Source organism: Neodiprion virginianus, chromosome 7 (genome assembly GCF_021901495.1).
Source record: "Neodiprion virginianus isolate iyNeoVirg1 chromosome 7, iyNeoVirg1.1, whole genome shotgun sequence".
Classification (NCBI taxonomy): Eukaryota; Metazoa; Arthropoda; class Insecta; order Hymenoptera; family Diprionidae; genus Neodiprion; species Neodiprion virginianus.
In genome coordinates this window covers 3,968,165-3,990,973 of record NC_060883.1, presented here as the reverse complement: position 1 = coordinate 3,990,973, position 22,809 = coordinate 3,968,165, and the positions used below count along the sequence as shown (strand labels likewise).

Sequence of the window (22,809 nt, the reverse complement as noted above, 5' to 3'; positions counted from 1 at the left end):
AGGCGCCAACACCAGGCGGTGATCGTCTCTCGGGTATTTTTTCGGATCGCGATTCGTACAACATACATGCAGAGGCTTGTTAATCGGTGAAGATGAGATTTACTGCCCGATAAAAGAGTTATTTCTCTGGCAATCGGCAGTAAATTAACGAATCGGAAGCTCATTCGTGTGAAAGAGGGCGAGGAGATAGACCTACGAGATTCACGCCTTCTTTTCCAAGTCTGTCGGTGTCCTGCGCGAAACAGAATCCTCCAGCATAAAACCAACTTCCACGGTTTCTCGACCAGGAAGAGAAGGGTGGGGGGGAAAAAATAGTGCTTGCACAAGTCTGGGGAAAAAGCTTAACACAAGCTGCAGAGTCAGGTTTACACGGGGAAAAAGACTTTTCAAGACTCGGAAAGAATCGCGGAGCGAGAAAATCAAACAGACAGTAATTATTATGCCTCGTTTCACAGGAAAGGAATTATTCTTTTACCACGAGTGATCTCGAGTTTTGTTCAGACGATGGATTACCGCTTCAAGAGCTGTGAACTTCGCTGCGATTCTTCCGAGGAATTGATTCACCACTTTATCGTAAGTGCGCATTTCTGTTGAATGGAAGCCTTCGGAATACTTTGCGATGTGTCGACGTCTGACTGAATGATTTCAATCCCGAGTTTAATCACCCAAGGTTATTTTTCTGGAATAATATTCGTTCAATTTTTTTACAATATTTCCAAATTATAATTCAATTGAGTGAAATCAATTATTTTGAAACGAACCTTCGAATTCAATGTTAAGGAATTATGCAAAGCGGACTGTTTTTGTCAAAGTAAAATCCTGAGACTCGGATTGAAACCAAGCTGGGTAATCAAAAGTTTTCCAAGTTCATCACAGAGGTATAAAAAATTCGGATTGCGTGGAGGATATTTACAGATTCAGGAGTCCGGATCACCTGTTTGCAGGTCGATTAGGGTGTTCCTTAAAAAAGTCATTTATGAATTTCGACCACCTCGCCCCCAAATCGACTCCAGATAATTCAAAAATGATTCCCAAATCTTTTCTAAACTCAAAATTTGAAAATTCAAAATTGTGGATCCAATATGGTTGAGCAAAATCCAAAAAGTCATTTGATTTCGATAAAATTCGGCACTTGGAGGTTTTCGAGATCGTTGATTACGATTCTGACCTTGAAATTACAAAATTCAAAATGGTAGATCCAATATGGCAATGTCGAGTAACTTTTAGGGTTTCGATTCACGATATTGGATCCGACGCATTGAATTTTCAAATTTTGAAATCAGGTTCGTAACCAGTGACTCAAAAAATTCCCTGTACCAAATTTCATTTAAATCCGTTCGATAGATTTGATATGACCCTGAAAGGGTTGAATCAGGAGATCCACCCTCTTTGGGGCACGGATTAAAATTGAGATAAGAATCTGAAATTTTAGGACATTATTTTTAAATTTTGTGGAGCCAATAAATGACTTTTAAGGAGTACCCTAGGGTTGATACACCGGGGACTTTAATTGTTTATGTGATAAGCTGCGAGATAAGATCCGATTTAAAGCACGACATCACTACCGGGAACGGGGTTTAAAAGAGGGTTGGTGGTGATACCGAGTTCCAGGGAAGAGGAGAGGGCATTGTTACCGCAAACTGGTAATTCTAACGTTCCAAGGGTGGATGTAGTATAAGAGGGAAAGCTTAATGACCAGCGACGAGTCTGAAAGTAGATTTTAATTGGTCGATGACGTCGACGGGTCGAATCGTTACCATTCTTTCTCAACTAGTTGATATATTTGTGATAAAATGACTCGGTTAAAACTTTCGTTATAAACGTTTCCTCCTCAAACTGCAGTCTGCATTGGATACAGTGGAACAATCCAAGTGAAATTACTCCAGCGATTAAATCTATCCTCTTGTTCCGTTTCATGCACGCAAAGTAACTTTTCAGCATTCCTATTCTTTCCCACTATGCTAGAATAGAATGCCTTCTCTAGACTCGCGGTCTTCGGATCACAATCTATCATTGAGATGACAGGTGCATTAATTGAATTTTTATTTATTAGATTCGAACAATTTCACTGGGCACAATTTTTCGGAAGCCAAAGTCTTATTTGATCCTTGATATTATGTTTGGACGAATTCTTAAACCTCGGTAGAAAATTTCTAGACAACAGATACAATGTTTGCAAAGCTATGGAACCTGCTTCTGCAGTATTAGGCGAAGAAAAAATTGAAAGGTAGTACTTTTTAAGGTGTGAATCCGGAAACTTGAACCTAAAGATTATTCGATGTCGCTGAACGCTGAAAAGTTAAATTCCGAATTCAACGGCTTAACCCTTTTTCATAACGATCTTAGGGCCTGATTACAAAATTATCATCACCATTTCATTCAGCGTTATCGAATTACGCTTAGATCAAGTTTCCGGTTTCACACTAAAAAGTATTATCTTTTATGCTTATTTACTAGTCTATGTAGCAAGTTGGTTCCGTCGAATAAAAGACGGATCGTTATTCTCGTGATAATTATGCAACGACCAACTAACTTTCTACCAGATTGCAGAACCAAGCGGTTGATGAGATAATTCCCACTGCTGAGGCCACGATAACGTCTTGATTGCAATATATCCTGAGATTCCATCCCGGCAAACTTGTACCGAAATTACTTAAGTCTCTCGCTGCAGATTCCACAAAGTCAGTATAGATAGTCTTACAAGGAAGATATCCCCGGCCGATCTATCCGGTTTGATTTCTCTTTTAACATGTCATAGTCGACTAAAATCTAAGCGACACTTATTTTTTTTTTATCTGCCATTAAACACTTTGAGGGGCAGTTTTTTTTTTTTTTTTTTTTGTATGCGAATTACATTTTTCATTTCTCGTTATGAGAAAACTCTTCCAGTTGGATTGGTTAAAAAATATTATGATCTTGTGGGTGCAGCTGCCAAACCGCCTCTTGACATGCCTTACTTCGGAGGGTGGTTTCACCCCCTTAAACTGTTTAATGGCAGGTAAAAAAAAAATACAAGTGGCTTAGTATTTAGTCTAGTATAACATATTACAAAAGAAATCAAATCGGAGAGATCAACCTGGGATACCTTCCAAATTCTTGGGTAAAATTATTGCCACTGCATGATTGGTTCAAGAAAAAAAATCCTAGCAACTCTTCGGTTTCACGTGATTTTGATCGTGCACAAAAAAACTCTCCAGTGCCTTTGGGATCAGTGTATTTATTTCTGAAAGTAATACTCGTCTGCAACAATTACGAAGGATCGCAATCAGTTGAATCAGTTCCGATGTGACAGCCGCAGTTTCAAAGCAATTGTAACTCAGGAGAATGGCATCGATGTTGAGTTTCCAGTTGCATTTCAGGAAAGATAACATCGGCACAAGTTTTTCAATTAGAAGTACACTCTCACTTGACAGTCCAAGGGTGGACAATTTGTCTGTATTGCTTTCTTGGCACGACAAATAATGGAGTAGAAAGAATGGAATAACGATTTTTACGATACGTTTTTCAATATTTATCTTGAATCAATACAGATTATTCTCGATATCTTTCGTATTCAGTATTCAGAAAAATCAACGAATTTATTTCGAATGACGAAAGAAAACATTCCCTTAGAAAAATTCGGAACAAAGTTTCGATTAAACAATTTATTGATTTTTAATCAAATTAAATTTTGTCATCGTCTTTATCGTGTTTGATTTTTTATGATTTTGTCTTGTCACAAAGTATTCAATACTGTCGACGAGTCTTACTTTTGGTTTGAACCTTAGTGGCTTTTCACGATGATCGAACATTCTTCGAACAATTTTACTCAATCTACAACATTTTGGAGAGATTATACACATTTTCCGAGAAATTCTTATCAAGACTTTAGTAACTGCGGTCTTCGTCACATCAGGAACATAGCGACTGGCATTAATCTCGGCTGCTTTCACGTCACTCAATGTCCTGTCCAATAGAACCTCGACAACGAAGATGTACAAGTTTGGCCTACGGTATATTTTCAGTAGGTATATTTACCTGTTTCGGGATGCGTTTTCATCCCCGTGAGTTATATTTCCCAGGGGTTTATCTTTCCCTTTTCATACCGTCGCGTCACCGCGATTCGGGTTGAATTCGATCCTCAATATCATTCACTTTAACCGGAAAATCTCCTTCTCTCATTGCCTGCAGTCAGGTGAAGCTCAGTTAAGCCGAGAGAACAAAGTGGCAGTGATTAATTCGGAGATTTTCTTGCAGGAATATGGAAGTAGGATAAAAAAAAACATCCATAGATGTCAACGTTTTAGCCTTTTGTTGGGAACCCTACTCAGAACTCTTAACATTTACTAGAATAACTTACGTTGCGTATAATCGTTTGACATAAGAAAAAAAAACAGGCAATATGGAATGTTGTCCAGACTGTGTCGAGCTGCAACTTCCGTTACTCACTAACGTAATTGTGATGCGATACGAAAGTTTGCTTGCGTAACGTTTTATCAACCCTTAACGCTCGGCTGGACCAGCGTAGAACGAAACGATAAATAACCCCGAGGCTCACCTTTTTAATCGTATCGTAAACGCGTTCGATTGCCGATTGATGTGATTGGAGTAGGTATCAAGTGTACACTACATCCTCGACGATTAATCTTACCGCCTACCGTCGAAACCAAGATTGCGTATATTTCCCCAGCGAGCCAAGGCACCGGTTTCTGTTTTCTTAGCGTTTTTTTTTTCTTTTTTTTTTTTTTTTATCATCCTCACCTGAATGAGAAACTAAAAATAACGGAAAACAGTCCGAACCCTTGAACCTGCACCCTCGATCAGAACGAATCGTGCTCATTTATCTCGGGGAAAAAAAACGGAACCGAAATGATAAACACGAGAAAGGGTGAAAAATGTCGGTACTAATATTCGAAGACATGGACAAATTTTTATACTCTGGGTCGATTTTATTGAACCGCGTGTATCGAGAGGCTCTTTTTCAACAGGGGAAAGTTCCACCGTCAGTTGTCCCAACGGGATAAAAATACCCAACTACCACGTGGCTGCTCGTACTTGAACGTTCTATTTCGAGTTACGGTGACACTTCTACGAAATACCGCTCAACGGGAAATTGAAATCATACTCATGAATGCGATAGCTTCCGCAAAACTCTACGGGATTTTCTGGGCTCTTCAAACTTGAAGATGAACAGCCAAACCCGTCGATTTTAGATACAGAAAAGTTTCTAAAGTCCGATAAGATTTTTGAAATCAAGTTTGCACTTCGCGAAAGGTTGGGTAAATTCAATTGGCGTATTGCGAAGCGTCGAAAAATTATTTCAAGTCACATGAGGCGTCATAAAAAGACACATAAATACTTGTCAAGTAGAATCAAGTAGCTTGGAGCCATATGAAATTTACTTCAAGTACGTGAAGTTGATTAAAATTACTTGAAATATATATATATATATTTTAATTAAATTCGATTTATCAAAATGTAGGATGTACGATGGAAATTGGCTGAAAGCGTCTCTCTGTTGCTTCTTTCAATCTTTCATCGTAATTACAATTCGGATTTCATTAGCAATGAGATGCTAATACAACATAAGAACAACAAGCCTCTCGAAATCCTTGTAACAGTGCTTGTTCGCGGTTCAATGAGTTTACGATTTCATGACCAAAGGAATAAAACTTGGAGTCCTACCTTCAGTGGTAAGAAAATCGAGGGCCAATGTCAATCAATCATACCTACTGATATTTGTTATGATTAATCGATGAACAAAAACGGCAATTTCCAGTTGGATTCACCAATCCTGTCATCAATGATTGTAACCTTGATTAATAGGACTAGTTTGAATCTGATCGTACGTAACAATTAAGGGTTTTAGCTTACGATAAATATCTAGGGGAACTTCTCGAACGACAGGTTTCCCCAAGGGTCCAGCCTGTGCTCTGCACTCCAATTTTGCTCCCCAAAGTGCCCGGGTAACACTTCCAACGAACAATTGATTGACCGTAAATTTTCCAGAGGCTCCATTGACAATTGGTGAGTCCACAACACCGTCCAATAACTGTCCGTCCCTCCACCAAGTTACCGAAGGCTTTGGTCTACCTGGAATAGAAAATTTTCATAATGATGATGAATTGCTGTGTATAGCTTTATTAGGGTGGTACTCGAAAAATTAATTTTTTCATTTCAACCAGCGCGTCCCCTGAATCGATTCCACGTATTTTAAAACGAATTCCCTTATTTTTTCACATTTTTATCCCAACTCTAACTCGTGCTTCAAAGAGAGTGGGTTTTCCTTTCACTCAGCGACCTCGAAAACTCTCGAGCACCGAGTTTTATCAAAGTCAAATGACTTTTTGGATTTTGCGTCACCATATTGGATCCGCTATTTTGACCCTTCTCGGGACCACCTTAAGCTTTATTATATTTCCACGCTTTAACAAAGAGAATGGTGATCGCTAAATCATTGTCTTGAGCATGAGTAGAATCTGGTTGACGTTGGAGATACTGATTTCCATTTATCATTTAAAAACACTATGCTTGCAAGTGTCTGGATTTTATGAAACAGGAGTATGAGGAAACAGGGTTTGAATTCAATCCAGAACCTTTATGATGCCAGTCTTCGAATACCCAAGGAAATGGCTACTATGCTTGTAAGACTTGGTGAAGAATCGCTTTCCACAACCAATATCAGGTTATAGTGAATGCTCGTGTGCTTTGACATTTACGTTGAAATTTCCACAGTGGAAGAAGCGATCACCTTGACATCCCCCGTGGACCCTTTTCCTTTGCTACCCGAGTGAGAAAGCTTCTTGGACCGAAGTAAGAATTCCATTGATAGAGATTCAGTCAAATGAGAACATAGAATTGGAAGTAAAGCGGATAGCTTAAGGAAATGTATCTTTAAGTTCGGCATCGTGATTCGTCCCGTCCAAGATCACCTAACCGAATTTCTAGAACAGCTAGCCCCGTACGAAATTGACTTTGAACGGGATATCCCGAGGTTCCCACCTGGACTGTCCAGCCGAGGTGTATATAGTCAACTGACGATGGGCGTGAAGGGTGAATACCGCTTTGCCTGCGTGAGGGGAAATCGCCCCGGGACCTTAAACTCCCCAGTATATTTAATTGGAATTACGGTAACAGTTTCTCGTCTTTGCGCTCAAAGCCCCAACGTGAAATTGGGTTTCCGGGTGAGTATTCGCGGACTTCGCGTCCCCACTCTGGTCTCCTCGCAACAACACGTTGGGACGTTCGATTGGCCTCAATGCTGCTCCACGCTCCGCAACCTTTCCTTTGCCAAACGTGTCGCCAAACAGTCCGAACTAATTCCTATGCTAATCACGTCTTTGTTAAACCAGAAACCGTCGTCCCTACAGCATTGGTCTAATCGAGTACTTCTTCCTTCGTGGCTCGTTGCCACTGTGGATTCGAGAAGTTTTTCAGGTCCAGCGGTTCATTCATCACACGGTCTTCATGCTCGACCCCCAACCGCCACTTCGGCGAGTTATGGACCAACCCAAGCAATGATTTAGAGCAACCACCGCATTCCTTCACTCTGATATATAACGAGCCATATACTTACCACCAGCCACTTGACACGAGAGGAACAGATCGTAGCCCTCCAAAAACGGACCTCCGATGCCCGTCACTTCTTTTCCCTGTGCATCATAGATCACTGGGTTCGTTGGCTGTTCTAGAATTATAGAAAAATTGAACCTTTTTTTTGTTCAACTGTTACAACCTGCTCGTCGTCAATGGTTCAAATCAGGTTATAGTTGCTTCCAGTCGTGACATCAAGATCCTGATCACTAAGTTCATCATTTTCTCTTAGCTTCTTAAACGGAATTCATCGACTCATGAAACGTACCACTAGAATGTTTTTCAATTAAATTCTACCTGGATGTACCAGAAGTAATTGCAATCATCGTAAGAAAATATGGGGTGCAACTGTACAGAGCCTTAGATAGATTCTCACACATTCAAGGCGTCTACCTCCTACGTTAAAGGAGTGGTAGCAAACTACACTACCGACTTTGAATGTGACAGAATCAATCTTAGGGTCTCATACCTTATAAGAATCATTTCCATGGAACATCTTTTCGGACAATAACGACAAATGATGAAATTCGAAGCGTTGATACATTGACTAAAAAGTTATGAACCGGTCGGTAATTGATATTCGAAATCGATTTTCACGAGTCTTGACCTAACGAAGCAAATTACTCACCAACCAGAGTCAAGTTGACCCTGTAGTTGCGGGTCGGACTGTTGGCGAAGTCGACCCTGCATCTGAAGACACCCTGATCGTTGAACGTGACGTTGGCTATCTTGAGCCTGGCCCTTTGGTGACCATCTCCGACAAGGAAGAAGCTCTTCTTCCCAAGATCGTTGACCAGGGCAGCGTGTACGGAGTTGTTCAGGACTCCACCTCGGGCGTCGAGGCTGCGACAAGAAGCGAGATTGAATGGATGGCTCGAGCTATGGTACACAGGACGACAATCGACGTTGAGCTTTCGTACGGGAGCTTAGGGTCGTTAGATATTCAATAAAGTTTGCCCTTCCAAAACCAGCGGCTGCCCTTGGTAAGAGCTGCAAGAGCTTTCGGGGCGTTAATTGGCAGTTAACGATGACGAGGTATGGTCGAAAAGCGATTATCAATGCGCCCAACCCGGTTTTGACAAAGGGGTTAATGCTCGCGGCTTGACTTGAGAGTTTTCGAGTCCTGGTGAACTCGAGGCTGCTGCTGCTTTCGCGTCTCTTCGCCAACGCTTCGCTCGCCTTGCTCGTCCCTTAATTGCTACCAGCCAGCCATCGTACGGCCAGAAATAATTATTTCCTTTTTACTCGCTAACCGAGAGGACTGTCGCCTACTCGGCAGCGGGAATTTGGAAAAGTAATTAAAGCCACCGGGGAACTTATAATACTTACCTACCTATCTACCTATCTACCTACCTACCTGCTGGCGCAGTTCGCCCCGCGGTTTTACCTCGAGTCACAAATTGCGATTGCTGGGAACAAAGATAACAATAATAAGAAGGAGAATAGCGGTGGAAGAGGTTGGTGGGAATTAAGAAAAATAAAAAGAAGAAGAAGAAGGAGAAAAAAAAAAGAAATAAATGGAAAACAGACAAAAGAACGGCTTTAGCTTGATTATGAAGAGAATCGATGAACCTTTGGCTTTTTGCCAGTAATTTACGCGGTGTTCAAGCGCTTATTTCAATATCCCAGTCTTTGTATAATCGATCTACCATCGGGGAATAATTATTTTACCATTTAATATCAAACGTCGCGCTGAAGGTCTGCAGTAATTTCTATGTTACAATTTTCATGGTTGTTATAACTTTACGAATAAGGAGAAAGAATTGTCAGAATAGTTATTGACGATTTTTAGAATTAGTAAAATCGAGGCTAAATTAGGAACAAAGGAAATTTGACTAATGGTTTCACCGATCAATGGTGATCAATCACAAATCCTAATCAATCGTCCGTTTCGTCAATAACTGATTAATCAGAAATACCGATAATTAAATAGTTGCCAATGATTTTTGAGATCAGTAAAATTGAAGCCAAGTGATAAAATTCTGAAACTTTTTGTATGGTTTCAAAGAATTTCACTGATCAATCGATTGATCATAAATTTCAATCGATCTTCCGTTTCATCGACCGATTAATTGTAAATTTCTAAAAAATCGTTATTCCTCAATTAATCGATCAATCAGCCGTTGTAATTAAGTTTCATTTATTCATCTCGTCCATCATCCTTTACAGCTACGAACCTTCTTCGATACAACGAATGAAATTTTTTTTTCTCAAAAACATTGCAATGTTCCCATTCCGTCAATGAATTGTTTAAATCTGGATAAAGTGATGCGAGTAGGTATTTATCTTTTCTTTTCATTCACGTTTTCCGTTTTTTCGCAGAGGTGAATGTTTGTCGTCGACTTCATTTTTTTTGTTTTCTTCTTTTTTATTTTTTGCTTCTCTTTTTCGTCAGGTTTTTTTTTTGTTATTCTTCGTGCTCCTTCCTCTTTTTATTCGCAAATAGATCGAGTGGGCGGATTACTCAAGTGGCAGCCAACCGGCGTCGGAGGATAATGTTTATGCGAAGAGTGTGCTTGCAGGGGTGCGAGCTGCTCTTCCACGCGGGCTTTCGCTCTCTACCGAGAGTATTTTATACGAGATTCTATAAGCGACGTTTGACTGATTTACAAGATTTCTACCCCTCGCGGTCAGCGGGCAACATCAATTGTTTCACACTCCAGATTACCAGTTATAGCAACACGTTTTTCGAGGACCCCCATATATATATATTTCACCGCGCCCCACTTGGCTCGATAAAGCGTTTAAACTTTTTACTTTTTTTTCTTTACCGTTTTTTTTTTTCAGCTATACGTATAATTAATTGCACCTCGTTGTTTTTTCTCTCTCTCTCTCTCTCTTACGACAAAGAAATTGCCGTTTGAATTGCAAATCGACTGAATGAAACTTGAGTTATTACTTTCACATGCATGATTGAACAATTTATGTCAAGTGATACAGTTTGTAGGTACGATACTTTCGTATTCTACGTTAAAAAAAAAAAAGAAAGAAAAAGAAATAGTCACACGTTTTATCGCTCTCGGATGAATACGACGATAATCACAATTTTGCGTAACGTTATTAATGTACATGTCAGCATATTTTTTTTTATTTGGAAAGATACGTCGAATGAAATTATCGCCAAAATTTGCATAGCGAATGTTCACCAGACGAAATATCTACAATTTGCGATAAGATGGAACGATAAGTGGGTGAAAAGAAAAAAAAATACATCCCCGTATCTTGAGATATTTCAATGTAAATCAGTGAAGATCCGGTAAACAATGTAAAACGTATATAATTTCAAAGTTTATCGTTGTCCAGAATTTTCAAAAGCTTCAAAAAATAGAAGTAAAAAAAAAAAATTAAATAAATATATATATTATATATAATATATATATATATATATATATATATATATATATATTTATTGTCTGTGATTTCATCAACGCGAAGTTGTCGAACGAAACAATTAAGCGTGAGAAAAATTGTTGTAGGATAAAATAATACCGTGCTGCTGGTTTCGTTTTTGAAAAAAGTGGATTGAGGTGATGATAAAAAAAAAAAAAAAAGGTAGGGCGATTTCGGGGGTGAACCGCAGACGCGGATCGGTTCCGGGGCGGTGTAATCATTTTTATTGCGTCCTAAAGCAGGGCTGCCAACTCGCTCGACGGGGTATAAATTTAAATTATGCGTCAGGGAGGCTCGGCGGCTGGCTGAAGTGGCGGGACCCGGAAGACGAAGACGAGGATGAGGACGAGGACGAGGGTCGGTTGAAGAACTGCCGCATAAGCATCTAACCCTCGGATCGAGCCGGGTTCGGCCGCTCCCTCGGGAACCGCGTATCTCGGGGTTTCGAAAAACGGACCTCTCGATAACTGATAACCCTCTCGCGCGCGATTCATGTCGCCGTTTTGAGCCTGACACAAGGGCCACATTTGTTTTTTTGTTTTTTTTTTCTCTGCCTCCGAAAGGTGAAAAACATTCAGATTCACAAGGTTAATTTCTTTCCGACATTCGCTGAATTTCGTAAAGAAAACCACCGCGTAATATCATGCAAAGCGGTCTGTTAACCCCAGTCAATTAAACTTGACGGAAACTTTCGCGTTACTTACACGGGGTTACTCAAAACCCAAGCAAACTTTGGAACGTTGTTACTCCACGCAACGTTACGTTACGCTCAGTTACGACTTGAACGAAAATTCTGAGAGAAAATTTAACGATTCAGAAATGGACTCCGATTTTAGTTTTAGCAAAAATACGCAACGTACATACACGTATGTAAAATTTTTGGAATATCGGAATAACCGTATTTGAATATCGAGTGAATATCTGTTATGTCGGCAGAGCCTCGGGTTACGCAATCGTAGGAAGAGCCGGGAGAAAAAACAAGACGAGTTAAAAGGACGGAGGTGAAAAAATAAAGAAAGAAAGAAAAAAGAAAGGCGGGCAAAAATGAAAGGAAACATCACCTCTCTCTTTGCGAAGGTTATATACTTGAGAGATACCCTCGAAAATTGATACCGAATATCCTCCGGAGCTGGATGCCAGGCTGGCAGGCTAGGTACACACGCTAATTCAATTTCGCGATGATATTCGCCCTCGGCTTCGGGTCGGACCCTTCAATTTTCGGCTTTTTGATAACGCTGCTCGATACGGCCTTGTCGTCTTATTTATCCTCAGCTTCCAATTACCGTTCCAACTTTTTAATATACGTTACCCAGGAAGTGGAACTCCTGCTGGACTCAAGGCTCGTATCTTGCACGATATACTCGAAAAATTATTACGCAATGCATACATCGTACACGGGATACGGGAAAAACTTGTTTCGTGTGGCGTTAACTTTTTCGACCTTTGAGTTTATTATTATTCTTACGTTATTCTTTTTCACTATTTCTGATAGTGTAGTAATAGATTTTCAATACTCGAGAGTAGTTATTACGATATGATATAGATTTTTCTTGTTAGTAACAAATTGATTGAAAAGAATCGTGAAAATTTGAGGAATAATTCATTTCCGAAAAAATTACCCCTCTGACTGATAACTCGTTCATTTTCGGTTCATAAAAAAAAAAAAAAATCAAATCGAAATCAATGATATTGATGTCATTTTCCGAGAGACTTTCAGATTTTTAGTACCGTTATAAAAAATCCACGATAAACCTTTCGGTATACAGTTTTGAATCCTGAACCTTAATGTCATGTAATAATTAGTGTTAAATTCTAACCGGGAAAATCGGGATTCGGTGTATTAAGTTCGTTATACTTTCTCGGAAATGATTCAAACGGTTTCTCAACTCCCTCTCTCTCTCTTTCTCTCTCTCTCTCTGTCTATCTATCTCGCTTATCACTTTTCGTTATTACCCTCGAATTTCATATTTGCTAAAAGCCCCGTCGAAACGAAACGAAAGCTTGCAAAGCTTGAGTAGCTTTTGGCGATTGAAAGAAAAAGAGGGCGGTAGGAAGTGAAGGGAAGGGGCGATACAATCAGAGTTCGGAATTAAGGGAGAGGCAAAAAGAGGCGAGAAGCAAGAATTTCAAGGATCAACTTCTGTCACGACAACTTTGCCGAAAGTTTGCGTGAAACTTTTCTTCCAGCTTGATTATTATTTCAATCATCGGCCACACGCCGGCAGCTCGATCCTTTCCCTTACCTAACTGCGAAGGATTAAGGTCCCGCTTATTTTCACCTCCTCTAAGGACTGTCCCAAGTCAGCTGGGACAGGAATACATTGATAATAAGACTGAGGTGCTTATTAATTTCCTTGCTTTTAAGTTTCGTAATGATACAGAAACTTGAAGAGAGATCAATGAAGTTTTTCTTTAACGAGGCTAGAACGAAAACAAGAATAAAAATTCCTCAAAACTCTTGGAAATTCACAGGGCGATGGAATAAACAATTTCAAAAATAATTTCACGGAATTTTACCAATCGATGTTTCAAAAATTTCGAAACATAACCGCACGTGTAATTTGCAGTGATAATTAGCAGCCGAGTGATATTGTTAGAATCAATAGACATTGGTCAGGATCAGAAAATACATTTTTATAAAAGGAATTATCGCATTATCTAATTCTTCTAAATTCTTACAACTTCAGACTGTTACAATGTGTGACAAAAATATTCTCGAGTGGGATTATGATCTCAAAATCAATTGATTTGGCGAATTTATTACATACCCGTGAATTTTGTCTATTAATGTAATTACGACACAATTTATTTTACAGAGCTGAGCTAACCTCCTTAAGCGGTTACTTTATATCCGTATAAATTACTTACACGTGCCAGAGATTACGTGCCTGCTTTTAACCAGTCCTTGTACGAGGGTCAAAATAATCCTAAAATATGTCGTCAAAAGTATAAGCTCTCCTGCAGCGTTTGTACAATAAACTACTGTATATTAACACGATTGTAATAAATTGTGTAAAATAACGTGATTAATAATTTTTGAAATTTTAAAATTGCACAGCAATGAGATAATTTTAATAGAGTCAACGATTCATTCCTGAAAAGCATCAAATTTTTCGGATAATGTGTAATTGGTGGAAAAAGGTACCGAGGAAATGTTTAGCAACACTGATAATTCATATAGAATTCGAATAGAATTGATTTTGATGGGATGGTAAAATCGTCGATAACAATTAATTAACTTTACAGTGAGGAAAATTTCATTTGTTGCAGTAACTAGAAAAATTCGGCAAAACAAGTATCGTTAAAAAAACTGATTGAGTATTGTTGGAATTACGAAGAACGAGGTACGCGTAAACATTTTGCGCTATCGTCGATCCTTTTTTGGTTATTGCAAGGCAAAATCAGTTTCCGAGGTTTACTCTACTTTTTTTAGTTAAACAAGGCTTTAACGTCAATTTATTCTTGCACGAGCGTTAAATTTTCGCAACGGTTGCAAGAAAATCTAGCAACAGTGATCGTAATGAGAAAGAATAGTAACGGATACTAGAGTTTCCGGTAACAGCTGTCAAACTGATTTTCATTTTCTGCCTAGAACTATATTTTTCGTTTGTGGTAAAAAATGAAGATATTTAACAACCGAACGGTAACCGGAACTAAAAATTTCTCTCATTGTAGACGAAAGATGTTTCGTTGCGAGCGAAAGCTTTCAACTGTTAATACAATACGATCAAAACATCGGGAAGATTGTTTAATAATTTCTATCCCCGTCAGAGAACGCCTCTCAAGAAATTTCGCAAAGCATAATAATTACCGCAGACAGCTTATACGGTGCTCTTGCATAGCCCGAGGTAAGGAGGCACGTTGATGTACGAGGTAATTAAATAGCGGTTGAAATATGCGGCTAGATTAGAAATAGCTATAATTTAGCTGATGTACGAGTGTAACGTTGACGGCACACGTACACACACGTATACGTACATGTGATATAAAGGGGATGGATGTAGAGCTTACAAGCAGCGATTATACCGCGTAGATCTGAAATTGGATTAGCGACAATTTGCATCCAATTCATTACTTCGTAACCTTCCCTAAATATTCAAGGGACTTTGCCAAAGCACCGGACGCAGTTTCCCGGCATCCGCGAGAGTCGAGAAGCCCGCGAAGCGAAACTGTCGGCCTCGTTGACTAAGCTGATTGCTTTAATGAAGGTCCACTATATCGGAGGATGTGTGGCGGCGAGCCGACGCTGCTTCGATGGGCGAAGGGCGAGTGTCGGATGTTCCTGTTCTTCTTCTTCTCCTTCGGGATCGCTCCGAGAGACGGGATACCCTCGATTCGACCAAATCCTAAAACACCCCCGGACTCCGTGCCCTCAGATCTCACGGCAATTCCCGTTCTCTCTCTTTCTCGACGTTCCTGATTACTCTCGACTTTACACTAATTGCCCCCCAATTTCATGTCACATTCAACACGTTTCTTTAAAATTATACAGAACGTAACGTGAGAAATTTTTTTTCAAACTCGAGAATATTTTTTGTCCACATTGCTGTAATTATTGCAGAATATTACATGCAGGGTGTTAAGCACTCAGAAATTATCTATTTGTATTCCTATTGCTACTCAGGAGTACTTTGTTTACATTTATACTATTGAAGAAAGTTTTATTCTCTTTGCTAATACTCGGGAATATTCTATTCACATGGCTAACACTCAGGAATATTTCATTTACTTTTGTACCATTGAAGATCATCTCATTCCCATTACTGATACTCAAGAATATTCCGTTCATATTAATACTGTTTAAGAACATTTTATTCAATACTCAGAAATAGTACATTCATATTGCTATTGATACTCACGAATATTACGTTCGCATTGATGATACTTAAGAATATTTCATCAACGTTACTCGTGCTCAAGAATATTTCAATCACATTGTTGATACTCAGTAGCATTCTGTTAGTATTGCTAATACTCAACGATATTCCATCCAAGTTTTGAATAATTAAACATTGCCTGGATTTTCATACATTTTTCAATCCATTGACATGTTGAAAAAAAAAAAACAGACATCTGCAAAAATCATCCCTGTTACTCTAAAGTGTTCATTTCGCGTTTGCGATTACTCAGAATTTTGTATCGTACACTGATAAAAATTTTCGTCACTCAATAGTCTCGAAATTATCGAAACAAGTTTCTCGAGATTGACCAAAAAAAAATTTCAGAGAGATTTCAGTTTACCAAATAATTATATTCTCACTTTGATTGAATCTAATAATGGTTGATTTTAGAAATCGAATTTCTCATCAATTTCTACCGACGTCATAAATTTTCGAGAATTTTGTCTTGAAAATTTTTCACAGTTTAGCTCTTCCCACAATTATTGTTTTTCAATTGACTAAAAAGGAATTGCGAATTATTGTGTTGAGAAATAATCGACACAAAAAACAAAAAAAGAATAAGTGCGTTTTTTCAATTTCGTGACTAAATTTTTGTACGATTTTCATCAAATTTTAGCACATAATTTCAATGAAAACCAGTAAATTCGTTCGAAGAAAATTAATACGATAATATGGAAAATAATTTAACAATAATTTAAACAAAATCGTTTCGTGTTGCTGATGAATTTTCACACTCAGAGTTGATTCAACTCGTTATGTGATTGTGAACGTCGTCCGCGTTTCTCGCCAACTTGTCAAAGTTGCGCATCGCGCATTGTAAGAGATTGAAACAACGACAGTTCGAGGTCGCGTTTCACGGAATGTTACATATTGGTCCACGCTTATAACGACGCCGATAGAATAGGTACCCGGCATGACTGGATCCTTGATTAATCGAGGAACCAAACGGCGAACTTTGCTCGGTAAAACCAACTCGGCAAAGTTGTTCCTCCTCCCAGCCATCGACGCTAGATTTGCATAATTGTTAGTTATTAATTGAAAAGTTGTCGGAAAAGTTATCGTAGGTATTGATCGCCGCCACTCCATAACGATATGACGGTTCAAATGAATGGAATTCAATGAACACATGCACCAAAGTTACGCGGCATGGCAAAGAATGATATTTCGATTTTTATTTCATTTTGAGTCTGGATTCTAGATGTCCAATTTTTATCTCTTCCATGTAACTGATAAATGAAGAATATTACATTACGTCACTAGGGAATAAAGTCGAATTTTATTCCCGAGTTACGTACAGAACTTTATTTCCGAGTCAACTCTGACCGCGATATTTATTTGAAAAATGGGATTTTTAAATTAGGCTCATATTTACAGCTGATTTGGATTTTCGGGAAAAATATGCCACTTTTGTCCCGCTTTTGAGGTCGAAAAAGTTAACTTTATGGTTGAGACGGGAATAAATAGTTTTATTGGATGAAGTTTGTTTTCTGTAGAAACCGGAAAATTGTTTAGGATTTAGGATACATATTATAAATAAAAATTTAGCAAACTTCGGTTTTGTATTTAAATCACTATTATTCAAAACCAATAATTAATAGTAAACTACAAATGTAAAAGAAGCGATAAACAAAGTTTAAAAATTCATATTTCTCCCACTTCTTCTATTTTCTTATAGACTTTTTATCTCTCATCGCGCTCTCATTATACCGACCCTGATAAAGTTAATAACGATGAAGTGCATCACATCTTGGTGAAAAGCTTTTTCCTTTTTCTTTTGAGTAGACACTCATATTAGTTAATATCATCCAAAAACTTTAAGACTTATTTATGAACGTAAAAAAGACAAAAATAAACCTTACAAGTAACAAACAAAAATTTTGGTTACTATTCGATGTGTATAGAATAAAAATTGATTCATCTCAATAAAAACGAAACGGAAATTTTTATATTTGCTTTTTGATGTGTGTTATTATTTTAGAGAATGAGATTTTTTTCAAAATATTTAAATTTACATGCCGATATATTTCACAGGCGTGGGTTTAAAAAAATAATTATTCAGACCAACAGAGAGGAAGAAAGAAAAGAAACGTGAGGGTGAAAATTTGAAAAGGTGGATTTAATGCTTTGTTTTATTTCCACTTTTATCTTTTTTTTTTAAGCAATTGCCTAACCGATTCCGCTTTTTCACGTCGTTTTCTTTTACTTTTTCTTTTTTACTCTTTTGCCTCGAGGTAATTTCAGAAATAATCACGCTTTTATGTTTGTTCACTCTCTTGGCCCACCTCCTCCCTCCCACCGGAGAGATAATATCTCTTGGCTACTGCATTGCGGGGAGAGAGAGAAAGAGAGAGAGAGAGTAAAAATGTGAAAAATATACCTACAGCTCTGCAGGTACATACTTAGCTACCTACATACACATACATATATATATATATATATATATATATATACGGATCGTGTATGAATAACGTTGGAGAACCGAGGAAATTCTAACGTTTCCATGACTTAACGAGCTGTTTATTTACATACTTCAGATTCCGCGAGTGAGTGCATGCCATTACCCTCCCCAATCAACTCGACCTGCACCAATTTCAAAGGTCGATGCCTTTTGCTCACCTACGTCATTCGATGCAGTGCGTCAAAATCGTCGGGAGTTTGTTCAGAGGTGTCGTTGTAATACATCTATGCGATTATGTTTTTATTCAATTGGTTTTTAAAGATCGATACTCGATTTTTATTGGTTCGACATCTTGTTTGAACACAATGCACCTCTTGCGTCTAGCTATCATTAATCATTTGATACGGTTGAAAAATTTATTTTTGCGGTGTAACGAATTTTCTTCGATTGTTTAGAAAGTTCTTTTTACACGGAATTCGGAAAATTTTAAAATCCGTTTTCGCTCCGATTGTTAAAGACTGTAAAGGACAACATGTGAAAGCTGTAAATTTCGGACAGAAAATTTTGAAATATCTTTAATAAAATCCTGTTTAAACAAAAAAAAATATATAAAAAAAAAAAAAAACGAATATTTCTGATTATTAACTATTTGCTACTGTTCACACATTTATTCTTGCGGTACATCGAAATTTTCTTACAGTTGTTTGCGGAGATTTTTCTAAACGAAATTAGACAATTGAAAAATCCATCTTGCCTCGAATTATTAAAGACTGAAATACAAAACATTCGCAAACGGTAAATTGCGAAGAAAAAATATTTAAACATCCTGGATAAAATTTTGTTTGAATTAAAAAAAAAACAAAAAAACACAACACACGAATATTTCTGAAGAGAATTTTAAGAGCAAAAAAGATTGTTTGATTTTCATTTTCAATTTTAATTGTATTCTCGATATCTACAACAAACCGTTACAAACGCATACAACAACTCGTGATTAGCGACTGCATGCAGCGATGCAACAAAATGTAGGATATCAGGGTTGAATGAAATATTCCCGCATGCCGCAATAGAAGCTAATACGGAGTCGCATAAACGCGCTTAAGTAACAGACATGGCACGGAATAATTATTGGTTTCGCGTAAGCGTAAATATTCGCGTTCCATTTCACGAAATTGAATTATAATATGGATTTGAGTTCTGTATTTCGTGGGTTAATAACTCACCTGCATTAACCCCGAGTGAATATTCAACGTTGCGCGGCAGCTTGCTCGCTTCGTTTCTCTACATATTGTAGGTACATATGTACCTACGTACCACGCACGGGTATCATGTACCTCGAATTACATAGAGAAAGAGAGAGAGAAAGAGAGAAATTAATAAAAACTGAAACAAAATCACATAGCACACGGGCTTAAACACATCAAAATTTGCATACGGGAATTTAACAGTCCAATTAGAAGCCCAGGATTTCGAGTTGAAATATTCATCTGGGTATGATATATAATATTTATGGTGGGGGTGAAAGTATAGGAAGATCGAAAAATCGAAGGGCCGCGGTAAAGATTTTTTAAAAAAGGGAACACTTGATTTATCCATAATTTAAAAATCGCGAAAGTCGAAGTATGGAAAAGTAAAAGATTAGAAAGGTCAGAACGTAGAATGCTAAAACTTTAGAATCGACAGAATTCCTCTCGATTTTGTCGTTCTATTTTTTGACCTTTATATATTTTGTCATTCTGTATTTCGACTTTCTCTATTTACAATTTTCTATACTTGGACTTTCCACATTTTTAAATTCCACGAATAAGATTTTCGCGTCTATGAAAATTCGATATTCTGAACAGCAATTCTATATTTTTTTTTTTTTTACCCCTACCCATATTTTCAAATCTTTAATGATTATGCATGATATTTTAGAAAAAATATTGTAATTTCTGGATCGAGAAAGTTTTCCACTTTGCAGACTTCGCGTCGTTCGCCATATTGATCCATCTCAACCGCAAGATTTAAAAACTAAAAACTAAAAATAACTCGTCTTAAGCGGTTATTATTTTCAATATAAAAGCTTTGCTTCGACCTGATCGCAATATTTTGTTTCGACCCTTTTTTTTGTCTCTTACGATTACGTTCGGAATTTGATTCGACCTGAATATTCGCACTTATGGAGCGAAGGAAAGTGGAGCAGTGAAATCGGGAACATCGTAACTTCGTCCTGAACGCGTACAATTTGAGAGAACTTAATCACCTCAGCTTTAAGATCGCGTATATTTACCTGTACAAAGGAATTCCTGAGTCATCCTTAAACCAAAGGACCATGCTGACGGAATCCGTCGGTCTCGGCGGCGTCACGTCACAGGGTAACTCAACGTGGTCACCCTCGACCGCCCAAATCAGCTTCGCCGGCACTGAAAAATTCAGGAGAATATCCATTTCAATTAAAGTCATTCGTACGAATCAATTGAATTAATTATAGACGAGACGTGGCGTAGAAAAGCTTCGAAATTTGTCAGAAAATACCGCCAGAGTTTAGAGCGAATATTTTATGCGACTGCTGAAATTAACAGGATGCAAATCAAATTTCACTACTGAATTTCCATTTGCAGTTAAGGTAGACATTTTTTCTAACACCAAATTATTTCTTCGGATACTAATTTTAAGTGTCGACAATTTTACTGAAATTCCCTCTCTGAAAAATGAAAAAAAAAAAAAAGATACATTATAGATACGAAGGTTTTAATGTTTCGAATCCATATCTGCTTTTCATTTTATTTATTTATTTTTTTTTTTTTTATTAAAAATTCAGAATTTGCTGTGTTTTCTTTTTGGATTTACACTATTTTAATCTATTTGAATAGTATCTGTACGCACAAAACTAGTTCGAACTGATAGAAAGAGATTTTGAAGATGAAATTAAATAGAGGAGAGATTTGGCGTGAATCTCCAATCGATGATATGAAAAGAAATAAAACTGCAAAATAACTAGAATTATACTAGTAAATAGATTTTCTGACGATTTTTATGCTTAAACTTCTTAGCTTTCTAATTCTTTCTCAGCAAATATTGTTGCTATGATTAGCGTCTGGTTGTAATTTAAAAAAAAAAACCAACCTTAAACGTGAAAAGTATCCGTGGTACATATTTTTTACTACTATATTTTGATTCAAGAGCGTCCAATAAATTATAATTACAAATAACAATAAGAAGGAGAAGAAAAAATTGTTTTGTTTCTTTTTTTGTTGCAGGTCAATGGCAATCTACCCCAAGACACTGATCGAAGATAAATATGGAAGATGATCTACGTAACCGTTGAGGATTGGGTGCATCGTTTTTCATCGCAACCGATCAGAGACGTCGAGCCTCGACTACGCTTAGTAGACACGCAAAATTAATTCGGCGTGTAGTTGGTGAAGGTAATTATTTGACTCGAGTAGTTAATCATTAATGATTCCCACTGGGTGGCATTAAGTGAGCGTGAAACAGAACGTCAAAACATTTCAGCGGCAGTGTTCGGAGTCCGATAAATATGGGTGAAAAAAAAAAAAAAAAAAAATCCCACAGTATCGTCGCAATTACCAACGAAATAATTTGAAACGCGTATCATCGACGAGAGTAAAACTTCCGTGTAAGGTTTTTACGAGCGTTGAAAAACTTGACTGGAGTAAAAAGTGTGCGAAGCGTCAGTCAAGGCGATAGCCTATCGGGACTTCTATGAGAGGGTGCACACACGCACACACACACATATATATATGAGGGTGGAGTAGTGATCTACAGCTGCGCGAAGACGAGGGGCGATACTTCGAGGATCTATTTTTGGTCTCCGTAGATCCAGAACGAGGTGATGCGAGAAGTGGAGTGAAGTAGTCCTAAGTAGGAAAGGCGAGGATAGTAGGCAAAGCTCGTTACGGAGGCGTAAAATGTTCACACTCCACTTACTACAGGCTCGTTAATAATTAACCTGCTCGAAGAGTAGGGTAATTAATTTACTGTCTAAAGTTAAGGGTTCGCCGAGAGGATTACTGCTCTCTCTCTCTCTCTCTCTCTACTTCACTTGGCCGTCTTAACGACGCAGTGACGTACACACGTACACACGCACACACTACCGTTCACACCTGATCATCCCGAAATTATGTCTCCGTTCGCTTTGAGAGCTTCCGACACTTTTGAAAACAGTATTTCAAGATGCTATTGAAGCTCCCGCTGACAGCGAATTTACAAACCATGATCTCCTGTTAGGATGAGCCTTGTTCCGTGAAAATTGAAGAAATTTTACGAGTATGAGATGAAAAATAAAATATAAAAATTACACGGTATATACAAAGATTATTGAGGGAAGGAGGGAAGGTTAAAAATCATTACTGTCTTACGAGTTTTTTTTTTTTTAACGAAATGAAAGTATTCGAAGCAATATGAGTTTGAGAGCTTTATTATTTATAATTTCAAGAATATTGTAGAATTTTTTTTTATTGAAATTAATAATAAAATGGAGGATTGATTAAAAACAAAACAATTTTTCCCGAAGATATACGATTATGAAGAAGAAATTTCAAT

The 22,809-nt window shown here is 37.8% G+C and overlaps 2 protein-coding genes across 11 annotated transcripts in view; one reads left to right on the top strand and one right to left on the bottom strand.

Moving 5' to 3' along the window:
- The window catches only part of LOC124308606 (uncharacterized), a 157,035-nt gene that overhangs the window by 45,834 nt on the left and 88,392 nt on the right, over window positions 1–22,809 (top strand). For 9 of the 10 annotated variants that reach the window (XR_006909044.1, XR_006909043.1, XR_006909036.1 and 6 more), the window contains exon 6: window positions 21,504–21,671. The gene's annotated coding sequence lies outside the window, so the exon portion shown is untranslated. Of the gene's footprint in view, window positions 1–455; window positions 574–21,503; window positions 21,672–22,809 lie in introns of all 10 variants that reach the window. The other variant, XR_006909041.1, reaches the window with a different exon arrangement.
- The window catches only part of LOC124308604 (B-cell receptor CD22), a 115,889-nt gene that overhangs the window by 40,068 nt on the left and 53,012 nt on the right, over window positions 1–22,809 (bottom strand). The window contains exons 2-5 of the mRNA XM_046771444.1: window positions 20,534–20,666; window positions 8,201–8,415; window positions 7,556–7,666; window positions 5,854–6,072 (exon numbers count right to left, since the gene is read on the bottom strand). Of these exons, the coding sequence (XP_046627400.1) occupies window positions 5,854–6,072; window positions 7,556–7,666; window positions 8,201–8,415; window positions 20,534–20,666 (678 nt within the window). The remainder of the gene's footprint in view (window positions 1–5,853; window positions 6,073–7,555; window positions 7,667–8,200; window positions 8,416–20,533; window positions 20,667–22,809) is intronic.